The sequence below is a fragment of the Phoenix dactylifera genome, chromosome 5, assembly GCF_051530095.1.
Source record: "Phoenix dactylifera cultivar Ajwa chromosome 5, Ajwa_hap1_PhDact_Kaust_v1.1, whole genome shotgun sequence".
NCBI classification, from domain to species: domain Eukaryota; kingdom Viridiplantae; phylum Streptophyta; class Magnoliopsida; order Arecales; family Arecaceae; genus Phoenix; species Phoenix dactylifera.
In genome coordinates, this window is record NC_143194.1 from 30,833,590 (window position 1) to 30,860,554 (window position 26,965).

A 26,965-nucleotide genomic window follows, 5' to 3' on the forward strand; every position below is an offset into this window, starting at 1 on the left:
CCAAGTCAACTAATAAATATATCCAAAAATAATAACACAACCATCCAACTAATCAATAATTCTTAAATAATCACAACTGTTCAAGAAACTCAATAGTTCTAAAATAACAATACAATAGTCCAAGTTAAATATAAATCCAACTACGTCATAGAAAATAAGTCCAACAAAGACAATAATCGCGAAAAAAAACCAAAGGGAGGAAAAAGCTGCCTCTCTAGCATCTAGGATTTATCCATTTAGTCATTTACCCATTCATGGTCCATAGACAGTCCAGATTGAATGGGATAAAAGCTAGGATTTATAAATATATAAAGCATACTAAGAGATATCGAGTATGTTTAGTTTTGGGTTTGACATCATATTTGATGTTGGGTTCCATCTTGAATTTTATTTCAAATCGGGTTCGGGTTGGAATTCGCCAAAATCGAGACTGAATAATTTTTTATTCATAAAACTATCACTGAATCTATCCCCATTTAATTTCGATTAAAATAGCCTCATTTGATTCGGAGATGTATAAAAGGTTTGGGGATCCATCCCCATTGACATCCCCAATGACATCCCTACTTGAAACATGCATATTAATAGGCTATAGAGTGAGCAATTGATGCTGAAACCATAGCACTGCATCTATTTTGTATGCGTGTGCAAAATATTCAAGAAAGGAATGTGTAAGATGAGCTTGTGTATCTTGTGTTTATTTAACACGGCTTATATGATAAATATTTGATGTAAGAAATTCAATTACATATACTACGCTTTGCATCGTTTATCAAGATGATGTATGTTTTTTTGAAATCTATTTCCAAAATTCAAGTTGGATAGAAAGAGAAAAAAGAAATGAGAGTGCAAGACAAGTTCGAAAAAGTCATTGCATATTTTTTCTAGAACAAGAGTCATTTCTCACAAAACATTTATCTAGTTGGATTACATACTGCAATAGCCATTGTATTGAAACAGGTAAATGAACCTTAGAAAGTAGGAAAAAGAGTTTAAAGTGTTAAGCTCTTGAAAAATCAAGGGTAGCTTATGTATCTTTTTCTCCCGCAAATAGTTAGCCTCCTTTGCATATGTTCTATCATGTGATCTATGTAAAGAGATGGTATTAAATCTATTTTTTTAATCAAAAAAATCTTTTAGAGAGGCTACAAGCCTAACTGATTATATGAACAAGAGTAAGGTGTTGTACTTGTTGGGAAAAAATCAGAAGACCCGCTAGAACATTAAAAAAGAGGGAGAACAAAAAAAGAGATAGCCAATAGCCTAATTAGGCTAAGGTTTATCTCAGGGCACATTAAAAACAAATTCATATTCACTAGACTACACAGCTAAATCCTACTAACCAAAAGTTGTTATTTTGCATTTTAACACATCAGGTAATGAGAATTATAGGCATCCATCTCAATATTGATAACCCAAGGCCACCTCTTTAACAACTTTTAGCCAACTTATTAATGATCGCATCTAATCGTATTCTTGGTGTGACAAAGGTGGAGATCACTATAATTCCACAGACAAAGCAGGTAATAGGGACATCAGAGCTTTTCATTTAGATGATGGAGCCATCAGAGCAGTTTGAGTTGGATCCCAAAATTGGGCCCACTCGAGTTAGCGTCATCTCTACTTTATTGCATTATTAGTTGTTTTTATTATTGGTCGAGTCAATTTGGTTAGTTGCTTTTGTTATTGATTGAGTCAGTTTGGTTAGTTGTTCTTATTTTAGTCAAGTCAATTGGGTTACCTGTTGAATCGTATAATTGGGTCGAGTGATTGGATCGATTTTAGTATGTAATCAATCAGTTGACTTAGTCAATTAATTCAGGACCCAAGTTTGGTATGTCGTCAATTATTTGATCTGATGTAAGGCCTATATAAAGGTCACCCCTCTTATAAATTAGGGCATTGAAGAATTGAATAAAAATTGACATCCCTTTCTCCTCTTTCCTCCTCTTCTCTTCTTCTCCCTTCTCCTTCTCTTTTCTTCTTCCTCTTCCTTCTCTATTCTCACTGCAGTGGTCCTCCATCAGCAAGTGTGAGTGATCACGATTTTTAATATAACACTACCATTCTCTATCAAAACTTGACTTTTTGATCTTATGCCACTACATCTCCAATAACATTTGTCACGTTTTCCGTATATGCATAATTTCTTCTCTTCTGGCACTTTATAGTCCTTTCCAAGACCCATATAACCATGACTCATCCTCTTAGTGTTAAGGTTTTAGGGTTTAGGGATTATACTCCTTTACTATTATGTTTTCCAGCCATTCATATTAGTGGATCACATGAACAATGCTAGAGAGGGGTTAGGTGAGGCTTAACTCTCTTCTCATTGCGACTTACGAGCATCTCCCATCACCCATAATTATGACCATAATTTCACTCTCCTTCGTAGTAGGAGCACCTTTCCCATTTTGGATGATAGGCTGCTTTACCACCTCTCTAACTGTGCTAGCATCCTACTCCTCTACCCAAGTCCTTGTTTCTTGTCCCCTAACATAAAAGCTTATCAAAGTCACATGCATGAGATGGCTAAAGGAACTCACGAGAGATTATGGATTGGGTTTTTTTCACTCAATTTAGGGGCAAATGTATTTACTTTTTGACAACTAGCATGGAAAGCTGGCTGAAAGGACAACCCTTGATTTGTTAAATTCAATAGCCTACTTAATCCAAAAATATATATCCTTCAAAATCATCGGCATAAAAGGTGGCAATCTAGGGGCACCATGTAAGGAACTACATCTCATAAAGAGTTGAGCCCACTATATATGATAATTAGATTTGCATCCATAGGCAAAAGGCAGAGATTCAATTCTAGAGAGTGTTGGCCCTCTCTTTGACCCAATTATGCTAAACCGTGATTCTGTAAAAAGAAAAGGCTTTATCAATCAATTGGTGGAGAAGGTTGAAAGCATATCAAGAAAAAATGGTGTTAGAAAAAGGTAAAACAAGAAAATTATGTTGATATAAACTCATAGAGCCAGTTGAGTCAAATGTCATCCTGGAAAGGTATTAAGGGATGGCGTGTTGAATTTTACCACGTTTCGTTTATATGTTTGTTTGCCTCCCAAAAGTTGGTGTCGGCCGACCCAGCTGGCTCCAAGCCGGTCGAGATGATGGAGCCGCTTGTGTTCCAAATCAATCCGGTCCAGTGGCCGGTTCGGTTTCTTTTTTAAGTTGTCCGGAGCCAATTCAGCCAGGGTACGTACCGGTCAAAAAGGACTTCAAGAATAGAAAGTTAAAACGGACTAGTATGAGGGTATACGTGCACTTTGTCCGGCGTCACGCTATTTCTGGGTTTTGGCGGGACGCAGCCGGGCGTGGCTGCCATCCCACCTTCCTTTCTGCACCAACTCCTAGCCACGCGCGACACGTGTCGCAGCTTCCATCCGATCCCGCCGGTTAGTGCCGAAAGAAGAGCCAAAAGGATCGACGTATTGTCAATCTCGACCGTCCGATGCGGATAACTTTCGATCATCGATGGCGTTGAAGGGTAATTTGGTCGTCGGCGGCACCGGATGCAAACCAAGGCCACAGGCGTCGCTCTCGACGCTCCGCACCGCGTGGGTCTCGTGGGGGGGTGGGGGCGCAGCCAGCGCTATCGTGCGCCGGGGGTCTCCGGCCGCCGGCCGCCCATCTAGCGACGGATCGGTCTTCTCTCATCGGTCGGCTTCTTCTCCGTAACGCGGTCAATTGGTTTCTTCTATTTCGTTGTCGTGGAAAAGCCCAAAGCCCATGGTTTGATGAAGAATCCAATGGCCAGGAAGAGAAGTACAGCAAGTGTTATAGTACCCATAGTCCGATCCGCGATGTTTATCATTTTTATTTTTTAATCGGTCTTTTGTAACGCGTGATATTATTTGAAATATAAAAAACCCTGCCGACTTTTTTTTATTTTGTTGCTCATTGCTCAAAAAAGTTGCGGTCAACTATTTTGAAGAAGTCAATAGGCAAGTTGCATGAGATTTCTCGGTAGTCTTGATATATGCTTGTCCAATGGCTTCCATATGCCCAGTCCGCTAACAGTCTAGTGTTCAAGTAAATTTATAAATTTTTACTAAAAGGAAATATATAACAGCAAGTGCAGTCCTAGCAACAAAGGTCGAAAATTACTTAGTTGTTGCATGGGGACAGAAACACCTCATATTATCAGAGAATTTTAAGGAATCATAAGAGAATAAGTTATCTTCAGCAATTTCTTCTCAGGAGGTGCCTCTGATTTGGATTGGGCCTTCTTGTACCCTGTGGATTTCTGCTCTTAGCTTCTCCAATCTTATTGCACCTTTCAGCTCAGAGGAAATTCGAACTGCAATCTTCTCTTAGGGGGTGATGGACCTCCAGTGCTGTTTTTTCAAAAATCCTGGCTTCTTCTTGGAAAATGACTTTGTGAATCGCTTCATGATGAGTCTCTATGAAGGTAACTTCTAATAGCTAGATTATAGACGTATCAGTTTAATTCATAGCCTCATTATAATCATCTCTAAGATCTTGGCTAAGAGATTGAGCTCCATGCTTAACGACCTGATTTTGAGCCCCATGCTGTGCGAATTATTACATGAAGTTGTGGTTTGCATTCACTTGGTTTTCTTTTAGCATTTCAGCGTTCATGCTTAGGATCATGCATCAACATCATCAGTTAAAGTATACCTAACCCAGGCTTCAGAACAGTTTTGTCCCCCGGCTCCACATCATGATCAAGTACTTTCCTTTTCTGGTTCTCTGCAAAACCAAGAAAGGAGAAGCAAAGCAAGAGGTCCATGATCCAACAATCCAGCCAAAAAGTTGTATCCATCAACATCCCCGACCTTAGCTCCTAAAGAAAACTGGAAAACCTCAAAGCTGTAAAACTGTAAAACTGTAAAAGTTGTATCCAAGAGGTTGTACCCTGTAAAACCTCCTAAGGAAAACTGTTTGCCCTGCCGCCAAGTACCTTTTTTTTTTTTTTTGATCTAGGAGAATATTCTTATGATCAGTTCATGACTCGGAGTTTTCTGATTTAGGGGTTAATAGAATTTAACTTACATAATATGACTTAAATATGTTTCTCTTGATCATATTTTCATCTTCTTAACTTAACTTACAGGTTTCATTTAAGAATCTTTAAGTGCCCTGTCATATCTTCAGCATTTTCTGCTAATTTTGTAAGAAATTTGTAAGGACTTTTTCACATGTATATCCTTCTAAATAAACAAATGTTGCCCAAGGTGACAATCCAAGAGGGGGGGGTGAATTGGTTTCTTTTAAACTTTTGGTGCTTTTAAAAACTTTCTTAATTAAGTGTGGTGGATGCTTTCTTAAGCTATTTGAGTGAGTTAAGCTAATGCAATAATAGAAGGTAAAGCAAGTGAAAATAGAGACACAAGCACAATACAAACACCACAATATATAGTGGTTCGGTGCTCTCCTTAGCACCTACGTCCACTCCCCAAGCGTACCCTTGGGATTTCACTATAATCACACGGATTACAGTTGGATTGTTTTCCGGGCTCACAATCCAAAAACCTAGTTGGTTTTACGGGCTCACCAACGAACCTATACACTTGGTTTTGCGGGCTCACCAAGAACCTTGTTGGTTTTGCGGGTTCACCAACGAACCTATACAACTTTGGTTTTACGGGTTCACCAAAAACCTTTGTTGGTTTTGCGGGCTAACCAACGAACCTTTACAAAGTGTTTAAGCAAATGAAAATAAAAGATTTAACTCCTAAATGAGCATATAAGACAATATGAACAACAAAGAAGAGTTTAGAAGGAAGTTATCGCTTTGAAGTTGCTTTGCTCTTCTTTGTCAAGGAAGCTTCACTCTTCAATGGGGGAAGGAGCTCTTGATGCCTCTTTGAATGTGCTCAATCCTTTCCTTTGATTCTTGGATGAAGCTTCTTGATGAAGGAGATTAGGGCTCTTTAGTATTCTTGTGTATTCTTTGATAAACCTCTCAAAAGATATTTCTCTCTGATGAATAGTGCCCTTTAAATAGCCTCCCACCTTCTTTGGTCAAGCCCCATCCGTCAGATTTGAAAAACTAGCCGTTACAAGCCTTGGAAAGGACAAAAAGTACATCTGCAGAACTAGCCATTACTGTTCAGCCCGTGGTTGGGTCGGCTCATCCTGTCCTTGGGTCGACCCAACTTGACCTTGGGTCGACTCAAACATTCCTTGGGTCGACCCTCTCAGAGAACACAGAAACATGAATTTCAAACTTCCTTCACTTGGGTCGACCCAACCATTCTTTGGGTCGACTCAAAGTCTGCTTGGGTCGACTCAACTTCTTCTTGGGTCGACCCTCTCAGTATTCCCAGAAGATCAATTTTTGTCTGTCTTTCTGTCTTCAATTTGGGTCGACCCTCTCAGAGTTTGGGTCGACTCAAAGTTTACTTGGGTCGACTCAACTTCTTCTTGGGTCGACCCTCTCAGTAATTCCAGAGAACCGATTTCTGTCTGTCTTTCTGTCTTGCCTTTGGGTCGACCCTCTCAGGGTTTGGGTCGACTCAAGCTTGGGTCGACTCAACCACTGTGTGGGTCGACCCTCTCAGTAACTCCAGAGAGCATTTTTCCTTGGCATTTTGAGGTTCTTTGGAGGTTGGGTCGACTCATGCTTACCTTGGGTCGACCCAACTCACTGTTCATTTGTGCTGTTTTTTTGCAGGAGTGTGCCAGATGATTCCTTTAAGTGCCGGGGTCGTCCCAATCAACCTATGGGTCGACTCAATTCACACTTTGCTGCATTCTCAAGGTTAGATCCATTCAAATGAACAAGACCATATATATGTTTTCAATTTAAGCATATGTACTGAGAGTAATAACCTTATAAATGAAGTATCAATTTAACTTATAGCATGCTTTAAATAATAACTTGTTAATCATCAAAATAACACTATCATCCTCAATCTCCCCCTTTTTGATGATTACAAAATAAAGAGTATAAGCCTATTGATACTTGTCTTTAGAACCAGTTTATGAAAGGGATTGAATTTCAGAATTTCAGCTTTTCATATATATAAGTGAAATCTCCCCCTATATCATTCAAATGTTGCCAATTTGACTTTTTGAATTGCTCCCCCTTTCATTTATAATTCATTAGCAATGAAACTTCAAAAATTTGAGATAAAATGTGAGTTTCAGCTTATGTATCGGGGTGCGAGAGGTGCGTGCCAAATTCTGAATTTATATGTGCCAAATTCTGAATTTTGATGGAAATTTTTGATTTAGTCAATTTCATTGTTACAACTTGCTCCCCCTTAGATATATAATCTTTCTTATATGATTTTCAATTTGTTTAGCCCATTTATTTCTCTTTTCTTTTCATAACTTCTTTACTCACTCTTTCTCATAAATGAAATACTCTTTCTTTTCTTAGAGTGAATACTTTATCTTTTCGTCTCCCCCTTTATACTCTTCCTTCTCTTCTCCTTTATATACTCCTTTATATACTGTTTCCTCTTCTCCCTTTATATACTACCCTTTCCTTCATAACTTCTTTTATATACTCTTTCCTCTTCTCTTCTCCCCCTTTTTGTCATCATCAAAAACATAGATATGGGAAAAGATGCAATAACGAAAAAGCTTTAGACTTCATTGATCAAAATAGGAACATTTTTCATACATTAATTCCCAAAATAAGTACAATGTTCCTCAATCAAGAATTAAAGATATGACGGAAAAGTAAGATACATAAGGAAAAAAGCAAGATACATATAAGAAAAGGCAAGATACATTTGAGAACTAGATTTCTAGCCTAGGCTCTAAATATAGATGCTAAGATCAGCCTAGGGAGAATCTAATGGCTGGGATCTAGTCCTCATCCGCCTAGCATAAGTAGCGAGGGGAGGTCGAGCCTGGTGAGACTGGGTCTGGCGTGGAGCACGTCGAGCTGGATGACTCTGTGCCGATATCTCTGACTCAGCAGCCTGTGGCACAGAAGGTCCATGTGTCTCTCTCTCTCTCCTGAGTGCTCCAATCTGCTGCCTCAGATCACTGATATCAGCAGACATGACATCCAAGCGGGCGTCCAATCGGCTCGTGAGCCCGTCAGTAATAGTCCTCGCCTGAGCTGTCATGAGCTCTGTCATCCTGCTCCAGAAGTCATCCGTATCTGTCGGAGGAGCAGATGACGATGGTCCAGCCTCTGAGGGTGCAGTAGGATGATCCATAGGCTCCTCATCCTCACGCTCTGGTGCCTCTCCCTCTGGTGCCTCACCCTGAATGCCTGCACCAGTATGTATCCACTGCCCGTTCACTTTCTCATAACCCATGCGTATGAGTGACCGTGCAGTGTACGTGTCTGTGGGGTGCAGATTCTTGAATGCTTCCTCCTCGAGAGGTAATCCATGCTGACGGAAGATCAGTGTAAGTATCATGCCATAAGGCAATGATACCCTGTTGCTGCTTATCACCTTTCTCATTTGCTTCAATATCATGGCCGGAAGATTTAGGGGAATCCCTCTAATCATGCACTCCATAACTGCAAGATCTCGCTCTGAGATGAGATCAAATCTACCGGGCTTCGGAAATAGAATTCTATTTATCATATTTAGCAACAACCTCATCTCGGCGGAAAGAGAACTAGCTATTACCTTCTGAGAGAAATCGAAGTTCTCATTTTCCATGATCAGCTGAAGAGCTCTCATCTTGTTATCTGATCTTTCCGGAGTAGCTCCTGTGCAAGGTAGGTGTAGTAGCTCACTCAAGCTCTCCTCGGATACCCGGATCCGAACACCTCTAACATCTGAAACAAGCCCTCCCATACCAGTTTTGAGGAAGGCGTAGAACTCTTGGACTAATCCGGGGTATATCACCACATCAAGGGAGCAAAGATACTCCCATCCTTGTCTTTGGATCCATTCCCAAATTCGAAATCCTTCTTGGTTGAAAAACTCCGAATGGATCCTTCTTCCGGTAGTAACCGGCCTCCCCGCAAATCTTGCAAGAAGCACTGAGGGGGAAGGAGGAGGAGGGACCTCCGCACGTGCCTCACGTGGTGGAGACACGGGAGAAGGCTCGGTAGGGCGCCTTTCCTCTTGTTGAACTCGGCTCACTCTTCCGGATCTTTTGGCTACGGCTCGTTTGGGACCCATTTCTCCAAGATCTTAAAGAAATCTACTGTTTGGAGGAGTTTGGTGGAGATTGGAGAGTGGGGACCAAGCTTTTTGGAAGAAGACAAAGGGCAAACAGTGCCCTAGATGTGCTCTCGGGCCCCCTTTTAACAGTGGGGTCCCGACGTTGGGTCGACTCAAGAATTTTCTTGGGTCGACTCAACGTTGGGTCGACCCATGTTCTGGGTTGGGTCGACCCAAGTGCAGAAATTTGTTTTCTCTTCCTTTTTGCTTCTAAAAAGTTTTTCTTGCTTCCAATTCTTATAAGCTCTTTATGGAACAATGATACATGAGTAAGGAATCTATAGATAACAAGTTTGACTCATGTTTCATGGGATTTTTGAAGTTAGAGGAATGTATCATGAGACTACTAACTTCCTTCCATATTCATTCAATAAAAGGATCACATATACCTAATTCCCTTCTGAGCATACAGAATCTATCTTCACTCAGTGGTTTTGTGAATATATCGGCCAATTGTTTTTCCGTGCATATATGCTCAATGCATACATTTCCATTTTGCACATGATCCCTAATGAAATGGTACCTTATTTCTATGTGTTTGGCCTTAGAGTGCTGAACTGGGTTTTTAGTGAGATTGATAGCACTCGTATTATCACACTTGATAGGAATATTATCTAGTTTAACTCCATAATCCTCTAGTTGTTGCTTGAGCCATAATACTTGAGCACAGCAACTACCAGCAGCTATGTATTCAGCTTCGGCTGTGGATAGTGCTACTGAATTCTGCTTTTTACTAAACCATGATACTAAATTGTTTCCTAAGAATTGGCATGTGCCACTTGTGCTCTTTCTATCTAATTTGCATCCGGCAAAATCTGCATCTGAGTATGCAAGCAAATCTAGACATGAGTCTCTCGAGTACCATAATCCAATGGTGGTGGTTCCTCTTAAATATCTAAGGATCCTCTTAACTGCACTTAAATGTGACTCCTTAGGATCCGATTGATATCTAGCACATATCCCTACACTAAAAACAATGTCGGGTCTACTAGCCGTAAGGTAGAGCAAGGATCCAATTAGTCCTCTATAGAGCTTAATATCCACACTTTTCCCTTTTTCATCTTTGTCTAGCTTACTAGTGGGATTCATTGGAGTGCCAATTCCCTTATGATTTTCATTACCAAACTTCTTCAATATTTCCCTTGTATACTTAGTTTGATGAATGAAAATCCCTTCTTTGGTTTGTTTGATTTGTAATCCTAAAAAGAAACTTAGTTCTCCCATCAAACTCATCTCAAATTCTCCATGCATTAAGTTAGCAAATTCTTTGCATAGAGTATCGTTAGTGGCACCAAAGATTATGTCATCTACATATATTTGTACCACTAATAGATTTTTGTCCTTTTTCTTGAGAAATAGAGTTTTATCTACATTTCCTCTACAGAAATCATTATCAATCAGAAATTTACTTAGCCTATCATACCAAGCCCTAGGTGCTTGCTTTAAACCATATAATGCCTTATGTAATTTAAACACATGATTTGGCAATTCATGATTTTCAAATCCTGGAGGTTGTTCTACATATACTTCCTCCTCAATAATGCCATTTAAGAATGCACTCTTCACATCCATTTGATATAACTTAAAGTCCATAAAACAAGCAAATGCTAGAAGTAATCTAATAGCTTCTAATCTAGCTACAGGAGCAAATGTCTCATCATAATCTATTCCTTCTTCCTGATTATATCCCTTAGCTACGAGTCTAGCCTTATTTCTTGTAACTACTCCATTTTCATCTAATTTATTTCTAAATACCCATTTTGTTCCAATTACTGAATTATGCTTTGGTCTTTCAGTTAATGTCCATACATTACTTCTTTTAAATTGATTTAATTCCTCTTGCATGGCATTTATCCAGTTAGTGTCTTTTTCAGCTTCTTCATATGTTTTAGGTTCTAATTGTGAAACAAAAGCAAGATAATCATTTAAATTTCTAAGAGAGGATCGAGTTCTTACCCCTTGAGATGGATCACCAATAATTAAGTCTTGGGGATGTCCATGTACATACCTCCATTCTTTTGGCACGTCTTGGGGTTGTGGTGGCACGCAATCCTCTCCTTTATCTTGATTTGGTGCGTCATCAATTTTTAACTTCTCAAAGTCGATAATTCCTGTATCATCATCAATAGAGTTTTCTTTCCTAGCAGACTCACTATCAGACTCATCAAATATGATATTTACCGACTCTTCCACTACTAAGGTTCTTTTGTTGAATACTCTGTATGCCTTGCTAGATGTGGAGTATCCTAAGAAGATACCTTCATCTGACTTGGCATCAAATTTACTTAAGTCCTCCTTGCCATTATTTAAGATAAAACATCTACAACCAAACACTTTAAAATATTTTGCAGTTGGTTTCTTATTCTTCCAAAGTTCATAAGGAGTTTTCTTAGTTATAGGTCGTATTAAAACTCGATTTAAAATATGGCAAGAGGTGTTTATAGCTTCAGCCCAAAAGTACTTTGGAAGATTTGACTCACACAACATTGTGCGTGCCATTTCTGCCAATGTCCTATTTTTCCTTTCAACAACCCCATTTTGTTGAGGCGTTCTAGGTGCTGAAAATTGATGTGATATTCCGTTATTAGTGCAGAATTCCTCGAAGTGTTGATTTTCAAATTCCGTGCCATGATCACTTCGAATTGCTACCAATGTGAATTTCTTTTCATTTATTATTTTATTATATAATTTCAAGAATTCTGAAAATGCTTCATTTTTATGTGCCAAAAATGAAACCCATGTATACCTTGAAAAATCATCAACACTAACTAGTCCATATTTCTTTCCTCCTAGACTTGTAGTTCTAGTAGGTCCGAATAAATCCATATGTATGAGTTCAAATGGTCTAGTTGTTGATACTACATTCTTCGATTTAAAGGATGATCTAGTTTGTTTTCCTAATGAACATGGTCCACATATTTTGTCTTTTTCAAAAATCAATTTTGGCACATCCTTTATTAATTCCTTCTTAACTAGTTTTGATATTAATTCCATACTAGCATGTCCTAGTCTTCTATGCCAAAGCCAACTAGTTTCATTCTTCTTTTCTTCATTAGTCATTAAACATAAACCATTTTTCTTACCTAATTCATGAAGATCTACTAAATAAATGTTTCTTTGCCTTTGTCCTACAAGTACAATGCTATTATCCTTAGGATTTGTGATAATGCATACAGATGCTTCAAATGTAACTTTAAATCCTTTATCACAAAATTGACTTATACTAAGAAGATTATGTTTCAAACCTTTAACCAATAAAACATTTTCTATAAAAATAGATGGAGCAATGAAAATTTTACCCTTTCCAATGATATGACCTTTACCATTGTCTCCATAGGTAACTACTCCACCTTTCTTTGGTTCCAAAGTGACAAACTGATCTTCGTCACCGGTCATGTGTCTTGAACAGCCACTATCAAGATACCATCGTTTTTCCATTTTATCAGCTGTAAGACACACCTGCAATCAAGATCAAGATGAAACTTTAGGTACCCAAACTAAGTTGGGTCCTTTAGGGTTAGTACTCCATGTTCCTTTTGGAACCCAAACTTTCTTAACCTTTTGTTTATTACTTGATTTGCTTTGACTAGATTTTCTAAAGTTACACTCATATGCTCTATGTCCTATCTTATTGCAACAATAACAAGTAACATTTTCATTTTTAGCTTTCACAAAAATATTCTTTAAGAGTTTTTGTTTTGTATTTGTTCTATAACCTAAACCAGCCTTATTATATACAGCTCTTTGACTATCAAGTATCAAATTCAATTTAGTAGAGCTAAGAGTAAATTTATCTACCAAGGATTTATACTTTTCAGCATCTTCTTTTAACTTAATATTTTCAGCAATTAGATTTTTGGTTTCATTTTCAAATTTCCTACTTAACGTTTCATAGTTATTAGACAATTTTATTTTATCTTTAATAAGAGATTGATTTTCTTCTTTTAGAGCTCTATTTCTATTAATTACTTTCTTATGTTCTTCCATGAGTTCTAAGAAAGCATCATGTAATTCATCAACAGTAAAATCACAGTCAAGTTCAGAATCTACCTCATCGTCATTGGCCATATGACATATTTGGGCCGTGTCTTGATGATCTTCATCCTCTGAACTTGATTCCTCACTCTCACTCCAATCAGCCATAAAATTTTTCTTTTTCAATTTTCTTGCTATCCACTTCATATCTGGGCAATCTATCTTGTAATGCCCGGGTTTATTACACTCATAGCAAATAGGGGTTTCTTTCTCTTTTTCTTTATCCTTACCCTTTTCTTTATCCTTACCCCTCTCTTTGCTTGAATTTCCTTTAGAGAAGGGCTTCTTTCTATGGAATCTATTTTTACCTCTCATGAATTTTCTGAATTTCCTCCCAAGCACTGCCATCCCTTCCTCATCAATATCTTCATCATCATCTGAATCTTCTGATTCAGATTGTTGTCTAGGGGTGGTAGTCTTTAGTGCTATGGGCTTTCTTCTCTTGACCTCATCTTCTGAGTTTTGCCTCATGGTCAACTCATGGGTTATGAGTGACCCTAGAAGCTCCTCTAGCTGCAGTGCGTTGAGGTCCTTTGCTTCTTGTATGGCGGTTACCTTGGCCTCCCAATTCCTTGGTAGAGACCTGAGAATTTTTCGCACCAAATCAGAGTTAGAATAAGATTTTCCTAAACTTTTAAGCCCATTTATAATATCAGTAAAACGAGTAAACATATCAGTTATGGACTCGGTAGAATCCATTTTAAACAATTCATATTTATGTACTAATATGTTTATCTTTGATTCCTTGACTTGGTTGGTCCCTTCATGTGTGACCTCAAGTCTATCCCAAATTTCTTTGGCAGTGGAGCAAGTGGATATTCTATTGAATTCGTTTACATCTAAAGAGCAATAAAGTATGTTTATTGCTTTTGCATTTAATTGTGCAAGTCTTCTATCATTTTCATTCCAATCCATTTCTGGTTTAGGAATGATAGTGCCTTCTACATTGAGTGTGGGTGTGTGAGGTCCTCTAGTGATTATTTGCCATACCTCATAATCTGAAGCTTGAATGAATATCCTCATTCTAGCTTTCCAATATGCATAGTTTGTGCCATTAAATAGAGGTGGTCTATTTGTGGATTGCCCCTCACTCATTGCACCTCCCACTTGGGTTGCCATGATCTTTAACTCTTGATGGTTAGATCAATGAGCACTATTAGAGCACCTTGCTCTGATACCACTTGTTGCCCAAGGTGACAATCCAAGAGGGGGGGGTGAATTGGTTTCTTTTAAACTTTTGGTGCTTTTAAAAACTTTCTTAATTAAGTGTGGTGGATGCTTTCTTAAGCTATTTGAGTGAGTTAAGCTAATGCAATAATAGAAGGTAAAGCAAGTGAAAATAGAGACACAAGCACAATACAAACACCACAATATATAGTGGTTCGGTGCTCTCCTTAGCACCTACGTCCACTCCCCAAGCGTACCCTTGGGATTTCACTATAATCACACGGATTACAGTTGGATTGTTTTCCGGGCTCACAATCCAAAAACCTAGTTGGTTTTACGGGCTCACCAACGAACCTATACACTTGGTTTTGCGGGCTCACCAAGAACCTTGTTGGTTTTGCGGGTTCACCAACGAACCTATACAACTTTGGTTTTACGGGTTCACCAAAAACCTTTGTTGGTTTTGCGGGCTAACCAACGAACCTTTACAAAGTGTTTAAGCAAATGAAAATAAAAGATTTAACTCCTAAATGAGCATATAAGACAATATGAACAACAAAGAAGAGTTTAGAAGGAAGTTATCGCTTTGAAGTTGCTTTGCTCTTCTTTGTCAAGGAAGCTTCACTCTTCAATGGGGGAAGGAGCTCTTGATGCCTCTTTGAATGTGCTCAATCCTTTCCTTTGATTCTTGGATGAAGCTTCTTGATGAAGGAGATTAGGGCTCTTTAGTATTCTTGTGTATTCTTTGATAAACCTCTCAAAAGATATTTCTCTCTGATGAATAGTGCCCTTTAAATAGCCTCCCACCTTCTTTGGTCAAGCCCCATCCGTCAGATTTGAAAAACTAGCCGTTACAAGCCTTGGAAAGGACAAAAAGTACATCTGCAGAACTAGCCGTTACTGTTCAGCCCGTGGTTGGGTCGGCTCATCCTGTCCTTGGGTCGACCCAACTTGACCTTGGGTCGACTCAAACATTCCTTGGGTCGACCCTCTCAGAGAACACAGAAACATGAATTTCAAACTTCCTTCACTTGGGTCGACCCAACCATTCTTTGGGTCGACTCAAAGTCTGCTTGGGTCGACTCAACTTCTTCTTGGGTCGACCCTCTCAGTATTCCCAGAAGATCAATTTTTGTCTGTCTTTCTGTCTTCAATTTGGGTCGACCCTCTCAGAGTTTGGGTCGACTCAAAGTTTACTTGGGTCGACTCAACTTCTTCTTGGGTCGACCCTCTCAGTAATTCCAGAGAACCGATTTCTGTCTGTCTTTCTGTCTTGCCTTTGGGTCGACCCTCTCAGGGTTTGGGTCGACTCAAGCTTGGGTCGACTCAACCACTGTGTGGGTCGACCCTCTCAGTAACTCCAGAGAGCATTTTTCCTTGGCATTTTGAGGTTCTTTGGAGGTTGGGTCGACTCATGCTTACCTTGGGTCGACCCAACTCACTGTTCATTTGTGCTGTTTTTTTGCAGGAGTGTGCCAGATGATTCCTTTAAGTGCCGGGGTCGTCCCAATCAACCTATGGGTCGACTCAATTCACACTTTGCTGCATTCTCAAGGTTAGATCCATTCAAATGAACAAGACCATATATATGTTTTCAATTTAAGCATATGTACTGAGAGTAATAACCTTATAAATGAAGTAACAATTTAACTTATAGCATGCTTTAAATAATAACTTGTTAATCATCAAAATAACACTATCATCCTCAACAAAGTTGCATGAATGCTCTTATAAAATTGTTGTTTGCATGTATATCCTCATAAAATACTTATTTTATATTTATTTTCTTTATATATATATATATATATATATATATATATATATGTACTTATACCATCTAATGCCGTTAAAATAATAAATGGTTTAAATTTGAAATGACTGAAATACCCTTATGGGTAGACACGTGCGCAAAAAATTTCTATTTACTTACATACATTTATATTTTTTTTTGCATGTCTAGCCATAAGGGTATTTCAACCATTTTAATTTTAAGCCATTTATTTTTAATGGTGTTAGATGGTATATATAGATAAGCCAAAAAAAAAAACATGTAAAACAAGTATTTTATGGGGATATATATGCAAATAGTAATTTGATGAGGATATTCATGTAAATTTGTATATATAAGAGGGTATACGTGCAAACAGACCTAACTTGTAAATTAAGAACTGAAAAATAATTTCACTTGTTCGGTTTAGTCGAGATCCTCTTTTTTCCTTCTAATGTTTTCTCTTTGGATTTTGCCTTTCCATGTCAAGCATAGGCCAGAGAATACTCGCTTCTAACTTTCTTTGCTTGGCACATTTTGAAGTGTGAAAATTGGCATATTTGCCTTTTTCTCAGCAAATCTCAGACGATCTTAATGTTGTTTCCTGCATCTTCTTATCATCAGTACATCTTTTAGTTGTTTAATATAACAAAGGAAATCTAAGAAATCTCTGTCTTTGTCCTTTAGACGGGTAACTGTATCCTGTCATGGTTGTTGGTTGTTGTGATTTTAACAGCTCCACTCATAATCTCGACAGTGCCTAAATTTAAGATATCCTTTCAATGGGATACAAGAACTCATATATTGATAGAATATTTTCTTTGAACGTAGAAAATAAACAATACACTGCTTAAATGCTTGCGTCTCATATGTTGCTGATTCATGGAACAACAAAATGTATCAGATACAAAGTGAAACTCAAAACTAAACTTGGTTCCCGAGAAAAGGGTTACATTGGGCCTGTGGCCTAAGAATTGAGAGTTATTGGTAATCCTTGGAACGCAGACATTGATATTATTTATTCTTCAGTTCACAACATAAGAATGAAATCAACTGTAACAACACAGGCTTATTTACCTCATCACATGTACCATCACAACCACTTCATTATAAAAATCAACTCATCTGTTAAAATTGCAGCAGAGAACACTCAGGGTGGAATTGCCCGTTGAATCTCTTTGTATCTTTGCAGTAATCATATATCATGAAGTTCTGTCTGACCCAGTTCAGCTGGCCCTTCTGCATGTTATTCAATTCACTGTATACAGGTGAAGTCCACCAGTTAGCAGGGGTAGTTTGAGCGCATTGGCTGATGCTGTTTGGTCCAGTCCATGCGCAAGCTCTCAGCCGGAGCTGGCGATATCTTGCTATGAAGGGTGCATTGCTCCAATCAATCTTTATCAGGCCACCTCTAGTTGCCCAATCATCAGCATTCCATAGGCTTGAGTAGGCCCTCATTGCTTGCTTGTTGGGAATGGAATCCCATATCTTTCATAATTTCTATAGACTCGGATTGGGAGCCCATCAACAAACCACCTGCAATAGATTAGAGTTACATCAATCATAAATCTGATTGTTTTTTTTTAAAAAAAATTTAGCTATAGATTGTTTTCTTTTGTTAGTCAGTGAGGATGGTGGCCATGTTGCCAGGAATTCAAATACTTCAAAGGATGTTCAAAGCATGTATAATATGAATCCTTTATCAGAACTAGGTGTGCATTAGAACTAGATTACAGAAAAGAGGCGTTCAAATAACTTCAAAAGCTGTTCAAAAGATGTAAAATTTATAAGATGTAGTTGTGAATGGTCCATTCACTTAAAAGCAAGTTTAGATCTTGTTACAGAAATAGATGTGCATTAGAACTAGATTGATGCTCTGGGTATGTCTGGCAACCAAGGTTCAAGGCTATGGTTTATACTCTATTTGCGGAGGTCGGCCTCAATAGCATGATATGATGCTGACCCTTAATTATTTTAGGGGTGTGCATCAATGTAATAAAAAATATTGGTTGGTATTGCTTCATAAATCATTGAATCAACAGGTGCAAATAACAACCAATTTGCAGTGATAAATATCAAATCCGTTGGTAAAAACAAACTTAATCTTTTATGCACTGCAATTATTCTTGTATTGTACCACTTTCCAAGAAAATATTTAAACTAAACTTACATTAGTTGTTTGCAGCTGTAATTTACTGTGAAACTTATTTTTCCTCTGATCTTTATACAAATCAACACTACATATAGTGTGATCATGTCAAAGCCTGACTGATACAGCAATGATACTGTATACCCTTTTTCCCTTTGCCCTTCTTTTTTCTCCTTAAGTATTATATATTGCATGTTAAACCTTGGTTGCAGGTAGACTAAGCTTTCAGAAGTTACCAAGGGCTGAAGTCTGAACCCATCTAAACAGATGGTGTTAAGTTCTGTAGTGATGGTGAGCTTTCTGGAAGAATGTTGAGATGTATTTAGGTTGGAAACAACATTAAGATTAGCAGAGTTAACTTACACAATCTGACTTGGGTTCCAATGTATGGTGTAATTGTGGAAATCAGAAGTTGGATCAAACCAAGGGTAGAATTGCTGCTCCCTATTTCCTACACCTTGAGTGAAGACATTTGTGTGAATGATGTAAGGTTGTCCGGATAGATTTCCCAGGAACTCGAAGTCTATCTCGTCATGCTTGCTTCCTGTTGATGACATCTGAGATGGATGCGGAATATACTTTAGCTATAGCTTTTCTATGGAAATCCAATGTTAAGTTTGTGTGAGTGAATTCTCATGACCCTGGTAGATTAGGACTTACATAATATGCGGTGACAGTACCAGCTGAATTCCCTGGAACCAGTTTTATTTGCATTTCTATACTTCCAAAGAGAAACTCTCTGCTCGTTTGTATTCCAGAACCTAAAATTGAAAACAGCAACATGTAAATTGAATATGAATATGAAAATCAAGTAAAAAGTTAGTACATGACTACATTCTTGTATAATGATGACCTACTCCTGTTCTATGCTGTGAACAGGGAGTTAGTATCATAAAATCTTATAAACGAAAAAGAAAGAGAAAAGAAAGAAACGGAACGAATTAGTATCGGCTACTGCAGCTGGTCAAGAATGTTAAATCAAAAAGTTGAGCCTTAGGTTTTCTGTACAAAAATTTATTTCAACGTCATTTCTTCTTATTTTTTATTGACGAAAATCTTTCTTCTTCATAGCATATGCTAAATGGGACTGGTACACCATCAAGACTTCACCTGAATTTGGCCAATGAAGGGTGTGATCGTCAGTGAAGTAGCTAACAATACAAACAGCTTTATATACTCATTTTTCTTTTCTTCTCTAACACATATTAGCTTTGCGTATCATCTTGCATTTCGTATATCAACGATGAATTGTTATAGCACAATTAATGAGATATTTCTAGAACTTTTTAAGATAATGGGAATTTGATTACCCTATATTCTCAACTGTTGCATTTTATTTATGGTAAGCAGGGATGAAATTGAAATGCAACATGTAACTGGTCAGACAGGGACAAACTTTTGAAAGAAAACACACTCATTTGATAGATTTCATTGCCCAGGTACAGTTCTCGCAGATGGGTGCTAGTGTCATTTAACTTGTTAACTGATACATTTTTGGTAGATTAGCTTCTTTGCCACGTTCTTTAAAACATGATTGCACTGTTCTTTGAGAACCCTTTAGATATTTTGCTGCAAGTTGCTATGGTATAGGATTTACTATGACATTTGATTTATGACCATGATCACTTATATAGAAAAATATGAACTAGCTACCAAACCATACAACAAAAGTGTAAGGATAGTTTACCTTTGTTTGATTTAAATGTTAGTCAGGTGGTTAATTTAAGGACAAAAAGAATGTGGAGGTCTTTCAATGTGTATTTGCTCTTCACCTTTCTTTTTTTTTTAGCAATCCTTCAGGATTTGAAACCTGGACCTGCTTGAGGGCACGCTCTTAGGTGAGAGGTGCCCTTGTGCAAGCCTTTGTGGGCCACTGTTCACCTTCGTACCTTCTCAAAATTTCATTATATAGTAAACATGTCGATATTTGTATGAGCAAATGTCAAACATGTCAATATGATATTTGTCATTGCAGAATCTAAAATCTTATGTGATGCAAGTGTTCCTTTTTGTTTTTTTTATTAGCTAAATGGTAAAAAAAATTCTGTTTAAAGGCGTAGGTGATGAGGAGAATGACAGAAACCCATCGTACTGGAGCAATTTTTTGATGGAAAAAAATTGAAAAAAAAAATGACAAATTAGCAGCCTTTATTTCTGTACCTGAGACCTTATCGAGCATGAGTGCAAGGTTGTTGCCATTGCCCCAGATTGCTGAGTTCTGCGAGCCCCAGGTGAAGACAGTGTCGGTATAAAAATTAGCATGAACAAGATCTTGGTTCAATGCCACCAGAGAAACAAGAGCAACAAGGAGAATGCGTAAGTTCCCCATTTGCAGTCAGCAACCAGGTTTGCCTCTGCCTCTATGGAACCGTGCTTGGGTGCCTTGGAGACGGCCATGAGTGTCCCTTATGTAGGATCGAGAATACGTTGTGGTTGACCATGGGAACAAGGGAATCCTTGCCTCCTTAGTTCCTCCCAAGTCTGTATGAAATTTTTGGAAGAATAAAAGCGTGTGTTTTGACAGGTTCATCTTCTCTTCAGGAATACAATATTGTTGCCCAGCTTTGCTTGAAAAATTCCATGACTTTGCTTCAGTGTTGTGCTCTGCACTAAATGGTCCTCTGAGAGTAATTTATAGATATATGTATTGCTGATGATGTAATGTTTACTTCTCTGGTTTTCGCATCTGATATTTTGATGAAAAGGTGCCAATAACACTGTTACGAGAGGATGAAGTTTTAAAATTGTTTTGACCGTTGACGTTACTGGAGTCGTGTAACCTTCGATCCGGGTTGGCACCTGGTGTTCGTGTTGGTGGTTTTAGTCGTGCGAGGGACGAAGCGTTGGTGAGATGGTGTATGGGTTCCAACTTTGCTCATGGCTCCTTTTATTATTATTCAAAACCCATATAAACTAATCCAAATGTTGACGGTTAATACATAACAAAAAAAACATGTCATAGGACATAATCGTTTTTTTTTTGAATCTCTAATCATTTTATTTGTAACTGCGGCAAGATCGATAAAATGCCGGTTCCCCGTTCCAAATCAACGTCTGAATGCAGAGATGGCAACAAACTTTCTGCAACCTAAGTCGCTCAGAATCATCATCACTTGGGTTTTTTGACATATATTGATAAAATGCACAAGCCACTCATCAAAATAAAATCCCCAGCTGACTCATCCTTGATGAACCAAGTTCCTCAAGATATAATGATGAAGAAGTAGTTCTTCTATGTCATGGTTTACATTTATAAGACATACAAGATGTGCCATGCAAAAATATTTCAGGGACAGTGATCAACACAAGAGAGATAAATGTTTTTTTTAGAATATTACAGACTTGATTTAATATAGAACCATTGAATTAGTTGTTTTAGTACAATCTACCAACTTGAGTACCAGTAGCCCTGCGCGGTGAAGGCGCGGGAGGGAGTCACCTATACAAGAAGAATCTTAAGGGCTAACTGCATCATCCTAGAAGGAGACTCGACTAAGATGACTGAGTAGATTTGTGATGTTGGACGAGAGGGCAATGGCTATCCCCTACTTAGGGATATCCAGAGCCTGGTGGCTGACTGCAGTTTGTTTCAGTTTGCTCATGTGTTTCGGGAGACGAACACGACAGCAAACTGCGCCGCCTCCTTTGTTGCTCCCACTCAGAAAAGGTTTTATGGACAGGGACTGATGCTACTTCCCTATCTTTATGTACTCTTATTCTCTTGACACTAATGGTAGAACTCACGCTAGGTTGACTAGGTTGACGTTGAACGAATTAGTCTCTAAGACTATTATACCCCGGCACTAACTATGAACAGTAACCGGCACGAAAGCTTGGGAGACTGACTCGTATTTGAGTGAGAGGAAGAAGAAGGAGTGATGAAGGATATCGTCTTGATTCATTTCATCTAATCCATTTCATACAGGGGAGGACGAGACGGAGGTTTTATAATCCTCCTGAGAACTTTCTGGACTGAAAGTTTGTTGGAGTTTGTTGAGGAAGAACCGCCTGCATGTGCTGGTACTGCCGTGAGTGGTCTGAATGGGATTCCAGTGGAGTTAACATCCCCCGGCAAGGTGATGATGAGGTGAGCAGCATCAACTTGTTGCAGAGAGTGCGATGTCGTTGAGAGGACAAAGCCTTTGTGAAAATGTCAGCTGGCTGGTCATCAGAGGCTATGTGAGCCGTTTGGATTTCACCGGAATGTATTTTCTCCCGGACGAAGTGGTAGTCTACTTCGATGTGCTTGGTCCGAGCATGAAATACTGGATTAGAGGCCAAAGCCAAGGCGGAGATGTTATCACAGTGTAATGGAGTGGGTTTGGTAGGTGGTATTTGAAGTTCTGATAGCAAACGACGAAGCCAGATAATCTCGGATGCAGTGACTGCTAAGGCTCGATATTCGGCTTCGGTGGAGGAGCGAGCGATCGTCGGCTGCTTCTTTGCATACCAGGAAATGAGATTGGGACCAAGATAAATGCAGTAACCCGTGGTAGATCGCCGATCGTTGGAATCCCCTGCCCAGTCTGAGTTGGAGAAAGCAGAGAGCTGGAGAGGGCCGGGTTTGAAAGAGAGACTGAGACTAGCAGTACCTTTGATGTAGCGAAAAACTCTCTTAAGAAGATAAAAGTGCATTTGTAGTGGGTTATGCATAAATTGGCAAAGATAATTGACTGCAAAGGAGAGGTCGGGTCTGGTTATTGTCAGGTATTGAAGTGATCCTGTGAGGCATCTGTATTGTGTTGGATCAGAATATGGATGAGACCCGTTGGGGAAGACAGGCTGTTTCAGTGGAAGAGGTGATGCCACCGGTTTGCAATCCTGCATGCCTGCTTTTTGAAGAAGTTTCAGAGCGTATGATGTTTGGTTGAGAGTGACTCCTTGGTTAGAAAATGAAGCATGGATGCCGAGGAAGTGAGATAGCTGGCCCAGGTCTTTCATCTGAAACTCGCTTTGGAGTAGAAGAAATAGGTTGGATAAGGAGTCAGAACAATTTCCAGTAAGCAAAATGTCATCCACATAGATTAGTATATATGTGGAGATCGTTCCTTGATGTGAGAAGAAGAGGGACGGATCAGCCTCGCTGGATTTGAAACCATGTCGAAGAAGAAAGGCTGAGAAGGTAGCAAACCACTGCCTGGGACTTTGTTTGAGGCCGTAGATGGCTTTCCGAAGAAGGCAGACGTGGTCGGGAAGCTGCTGATTGTGGAAGCCTTGTGGCTGCTCCATGTAGACAAGCTCCTCTAATTTCCCGTGAAGGAATGCATTAGAGACGTCCAGTTGTCGAACTTGCCACTGGTTGGTGATGGATAGAGCAAGGAGAAGTCGGATTGTTTGAAATTTGGCGACTGGACTGAAGGTTTCGGAGTAGTCGATTCCAAGTTGTTGTTTAAATCCTTGGGCTACTAATCTTGCTTTATACCGAGCTATGGAGCCGTCGGCATTCCTCTTGATTCTGTATGTCCACCGACATCCCAGAACTTGTTGAGAAGGAGGGCGAGGTACCAGCTCCCAGGTTTGTTGTTTGAGCAGAGCATCAAATTCGGTTGACATGGCTGTCCTCCACTGTGGATCAGTGACGGCCTTTGTGTAGCATGTAGGTTCAGAGTTTTCGGGTGAGGTGCTGAGAAGAGAAAAGATATGTCTGGGTTTAAGGGAACCTGTTTGTAGTCGAGTGATCATGGGATGACGAGTGGGAGGAGAAGGTGTGGTGGGTGAGGTGGAGGAGGAGGCAATTGGCGCCGGTTGTGGGGAGACGGGAGAAGAAAGGGCTGTGGAGGGTGGAGGTGATGCATGAGGAGGGGAAGAGGAAGGTATGGGTGAGGTGCTGGGTAGTGAGGATTGCGGAACAAGACAGGGAATTGGTAGGAGGGGTGGTTGAGTTGAATTTGTGGAGCAAGAGGAGGAGTGAGGAAAGTTAGTTTCGTCGAAGCGAACATGCCTGGAGATGACCGATGTTCCAGTAGCTGGGTTGTAGCACTTGTAAGCCCTGTGATGTGGGGAGTAACCGATGAAAATGCAAGGTGTGGAACGAGGGGAAAGTTTGCTATTTGACTGAGGACGTAGCCAAGGATAGCAGCGACAACCAAAAGCTTTGAGGAATGTGTAGTCTGGTGGGTGGGTATACAGCATTTCAAAGGGAGATTTAAAATTGAGAATGGGTGTTGGCAGCCGGTTAATGAGATAAGTAGCCGTGAGCAGAGCATCGATCCAGAATTTTGTGGGAAGAGAAGAATGAATGAGAATGCTACGAGTTATTTCGAGCAAATGGCGATGTTTCCGTTCTGCTACCCCGTTTTGCTCAGGGGTGTATGGCGCTGAGAACTGATGAACAATGCCAAGGGAGGAGAAGAGGGAGGAAAAACGATGATTAGCAAATTCTCCCCCGCCATCGGAGCGAAAACATTTAATAGAGAAATTGAATTGCCGTTCAACAAGGGATTTGAATTGTAGAAATGTATCAAATACATCTGATTTACGGGCTATGGGAAAGACCCAGGAGTAACGAGTGAAGTCATCGACAAACAGTACATAGAACCGGGCAACGTTGTCGGAGCTTGGAGGAGAGGGGCCCCAGACGTCGGAGTGGATGAGTTCAAGAGGTGATCGTGTTGTCCTTGAGTGTGAATGAAATGGAAGGCGACTGCTTTTGGCAAGACAACATGACTGGCAGAGAGTCGAGGAGGAAGGCGGCTGGCAGAAGCGGAGAGTGTTGGAGAGTAGTCGTAGCACTCGGTTGGCAGGATGTCCTAAGCGAAGATGCCAGAGAGAGGAAGTTGTAGACGCTGTGTATGCTGTGGGAAGTGCAGAGGAGGAAGACGACTGATGAAAGATGAATGGGATTTTGTAGAGACCATCAGAGCAGCTTCCCTGAAAGAGAATTTTGTTCGAAATCTTGTCCTTGATGACACAACCAGAAGAGTCAAAAATAAGGATACAATTGTTGTCTGAAGCCAGTTTATGGACGGAAAGAAGATTGTGGGAGATATGTGGAGTGTGTAGTAATGTAGAGAGTTGAAATTTGTGTGAGGGAGTGGGAAGGATACCTGAACCGGTGTGACTGATTTCAGTGGAGGAGCCATCACCAAGGAGAACCTTTTCTGAGCCAGAGTAGGAGCTTGGTTGATGAACTAAAGACGGATCCGGTGTCATATGTAAGGATGCACCGCTGTCGATGATCCAGTCGCCGGAGGAAGATCCAGTAGATGAGTGGGCGATGTGAGCTTGGGGACGGGGAAAGGAGGGAGCATTCCCGTGATAGTTAGGATCCATCCTAAACCAGCAACGGGCTGCGGAATGACCTTGTTTATGACAAATCTGACATTCAATGAGAGATTTGGACTCCCTGTTTTGAGAGGATGGGAACCAGCCTCCTGGTCTTGGGCGACCCCGTCCTCGAGTTGAGGAGAAGAAGCGACCACGACCGCGTCCCCTGGCTGCCATGAGAGCGAAGGAGCTATCGAAGGAAGATTGTTGCCTATCTTTGGAGTTCATAATAATTTCTTCACTACAGAGAAGGGCATACAGTTCGTCAAGAGTTATGGTGGAAGAACAAATGCGAATGGCTGTGGCAAAGGAATCATAGCTGGTTGGTAAGCCATTGAGGATATAGAGAATTATATCCTCTGTGTCTGGACTGGAACCGGCGGCTGCCAGTGCATCAATCTTTGACCGAACTTCATTGAGATATTGTTGCATAGACAGATTGTTCTTCCGAATATTATGGAGCTCGTTCTTCAGTTGGATGATGTGAGTCCGAGTAGCTGAATTCAGCCGGGTATCTAGAGTCCTCCAGATGTGGTGACAATGTTCTAAATTGACCACAAAAGGAAGAAGAGATGGTGAGATGGTGGAGTATAGTGCAGTGGATAGAAATTGGTCTGTGAGTGACCAGGTTTCGAATTCCTCTGGATCAGTGATGGTTGCTGAGGGAATTTTATCTTCAAGGAAGCTAAGAAAACCACTCGCCTTGAAGATACGAGTGATTTGTGATCTCCAAGTAAGATAATTTTCAGCCGTAAGCTGAGTCGGAACCAGAGATTGAATCCGAGTTATGAGAAATTTCAAGTTTGGGGAGATAGCGAAATTGGAAAAGCTTCCATAGGCTTCATTGGGTTTGTTAGCTGACCCCGGTGATGCCATGGCTTCTTCGTGAAGAGGAGGTAAGACCACTTCAAGATTGATCGAATCGTATGACATGAACTGTGAGTGATGAAGGCAGCTTGGAGCACTCGGACACACAGGGAGGATTCCCCTGCTCTGATACCATGAACGAATTAGTCTCTAAGACTATTATACCCCGGCACTAACTATGAACAGTAACCGGCACGAAAGCTTGGGAGACTGACTCGTATTTGAGTGAGAGGAAGAAGAAGGAGTGATGAAGGATATCGTCTTGATTCATTTCATCTAATCCATTTCATACAGGGGAGGACGAGACGGAGGTTTTATAATCCTCCTGAGAACTTTCTGGACTGAAAGTTTGTTGGAGTTTGTTGAGGAAGAACCGCCTGCATGTGCTGGTACTGCCGTGAGTGGTCTGAATGGGATTCCAGTGGAGTTAACAGACGTGAGCTACGTACTGTAGTACAAAAAAAAGGTGCTAATTCTGGGGTCCGGGCGGCATTGCCCGCCGACATCCGGATTCGGGAGGGCATGAACATGGCGGTGTCGAGCATGATGACCTTGTTCTCCTTGGTGATGTTCAAGTGCATGGCTGACACGCCT

The 26,965-nt window shown here is 40.0% G+C and overlaps 1 protein-coding gene and 1 long non-coding RNA gene across 2 annotated transcripts; one reads left to right on the plus strand and one right to left on the minus strand.

Annotated features, from left to right (window-relative positions):
* The first annotated feature begins 3,034 nt into the window (after positions 1-3,034).
* On the plus strand, positions 3,035-20,465 carry LOC148703553 (uncharacterized). Its single transcript, XR_015987333.2, has 3 exons — positions 3,035-4,420; positions 19,589-19,677; positions 20,293-20,465. It is a non-coding gene; the product is annotated as an uncharacterized LOC148703553 (long non-coding RNA).
* Positions 17,094-20,567, minus strand: LOC103702596 (putative xyloglucan endotransglucosylase/hydrolase protein 26). Its single transcript, XM_008785086.5, is given in 5 exon segments — positions 17,094-17,564; positions 17,567-17,625; positions 18,602-18,795; positions 18,899-18,999; positions 20,399-20,567. Coding segments are annotated over 5 exon segments (870 nt in total). The 3' UTR covers positions 17,094-17,217.
* Between the last annotated feature and the right edge of the window lie 6,398 nt (positions 20,568-26,965).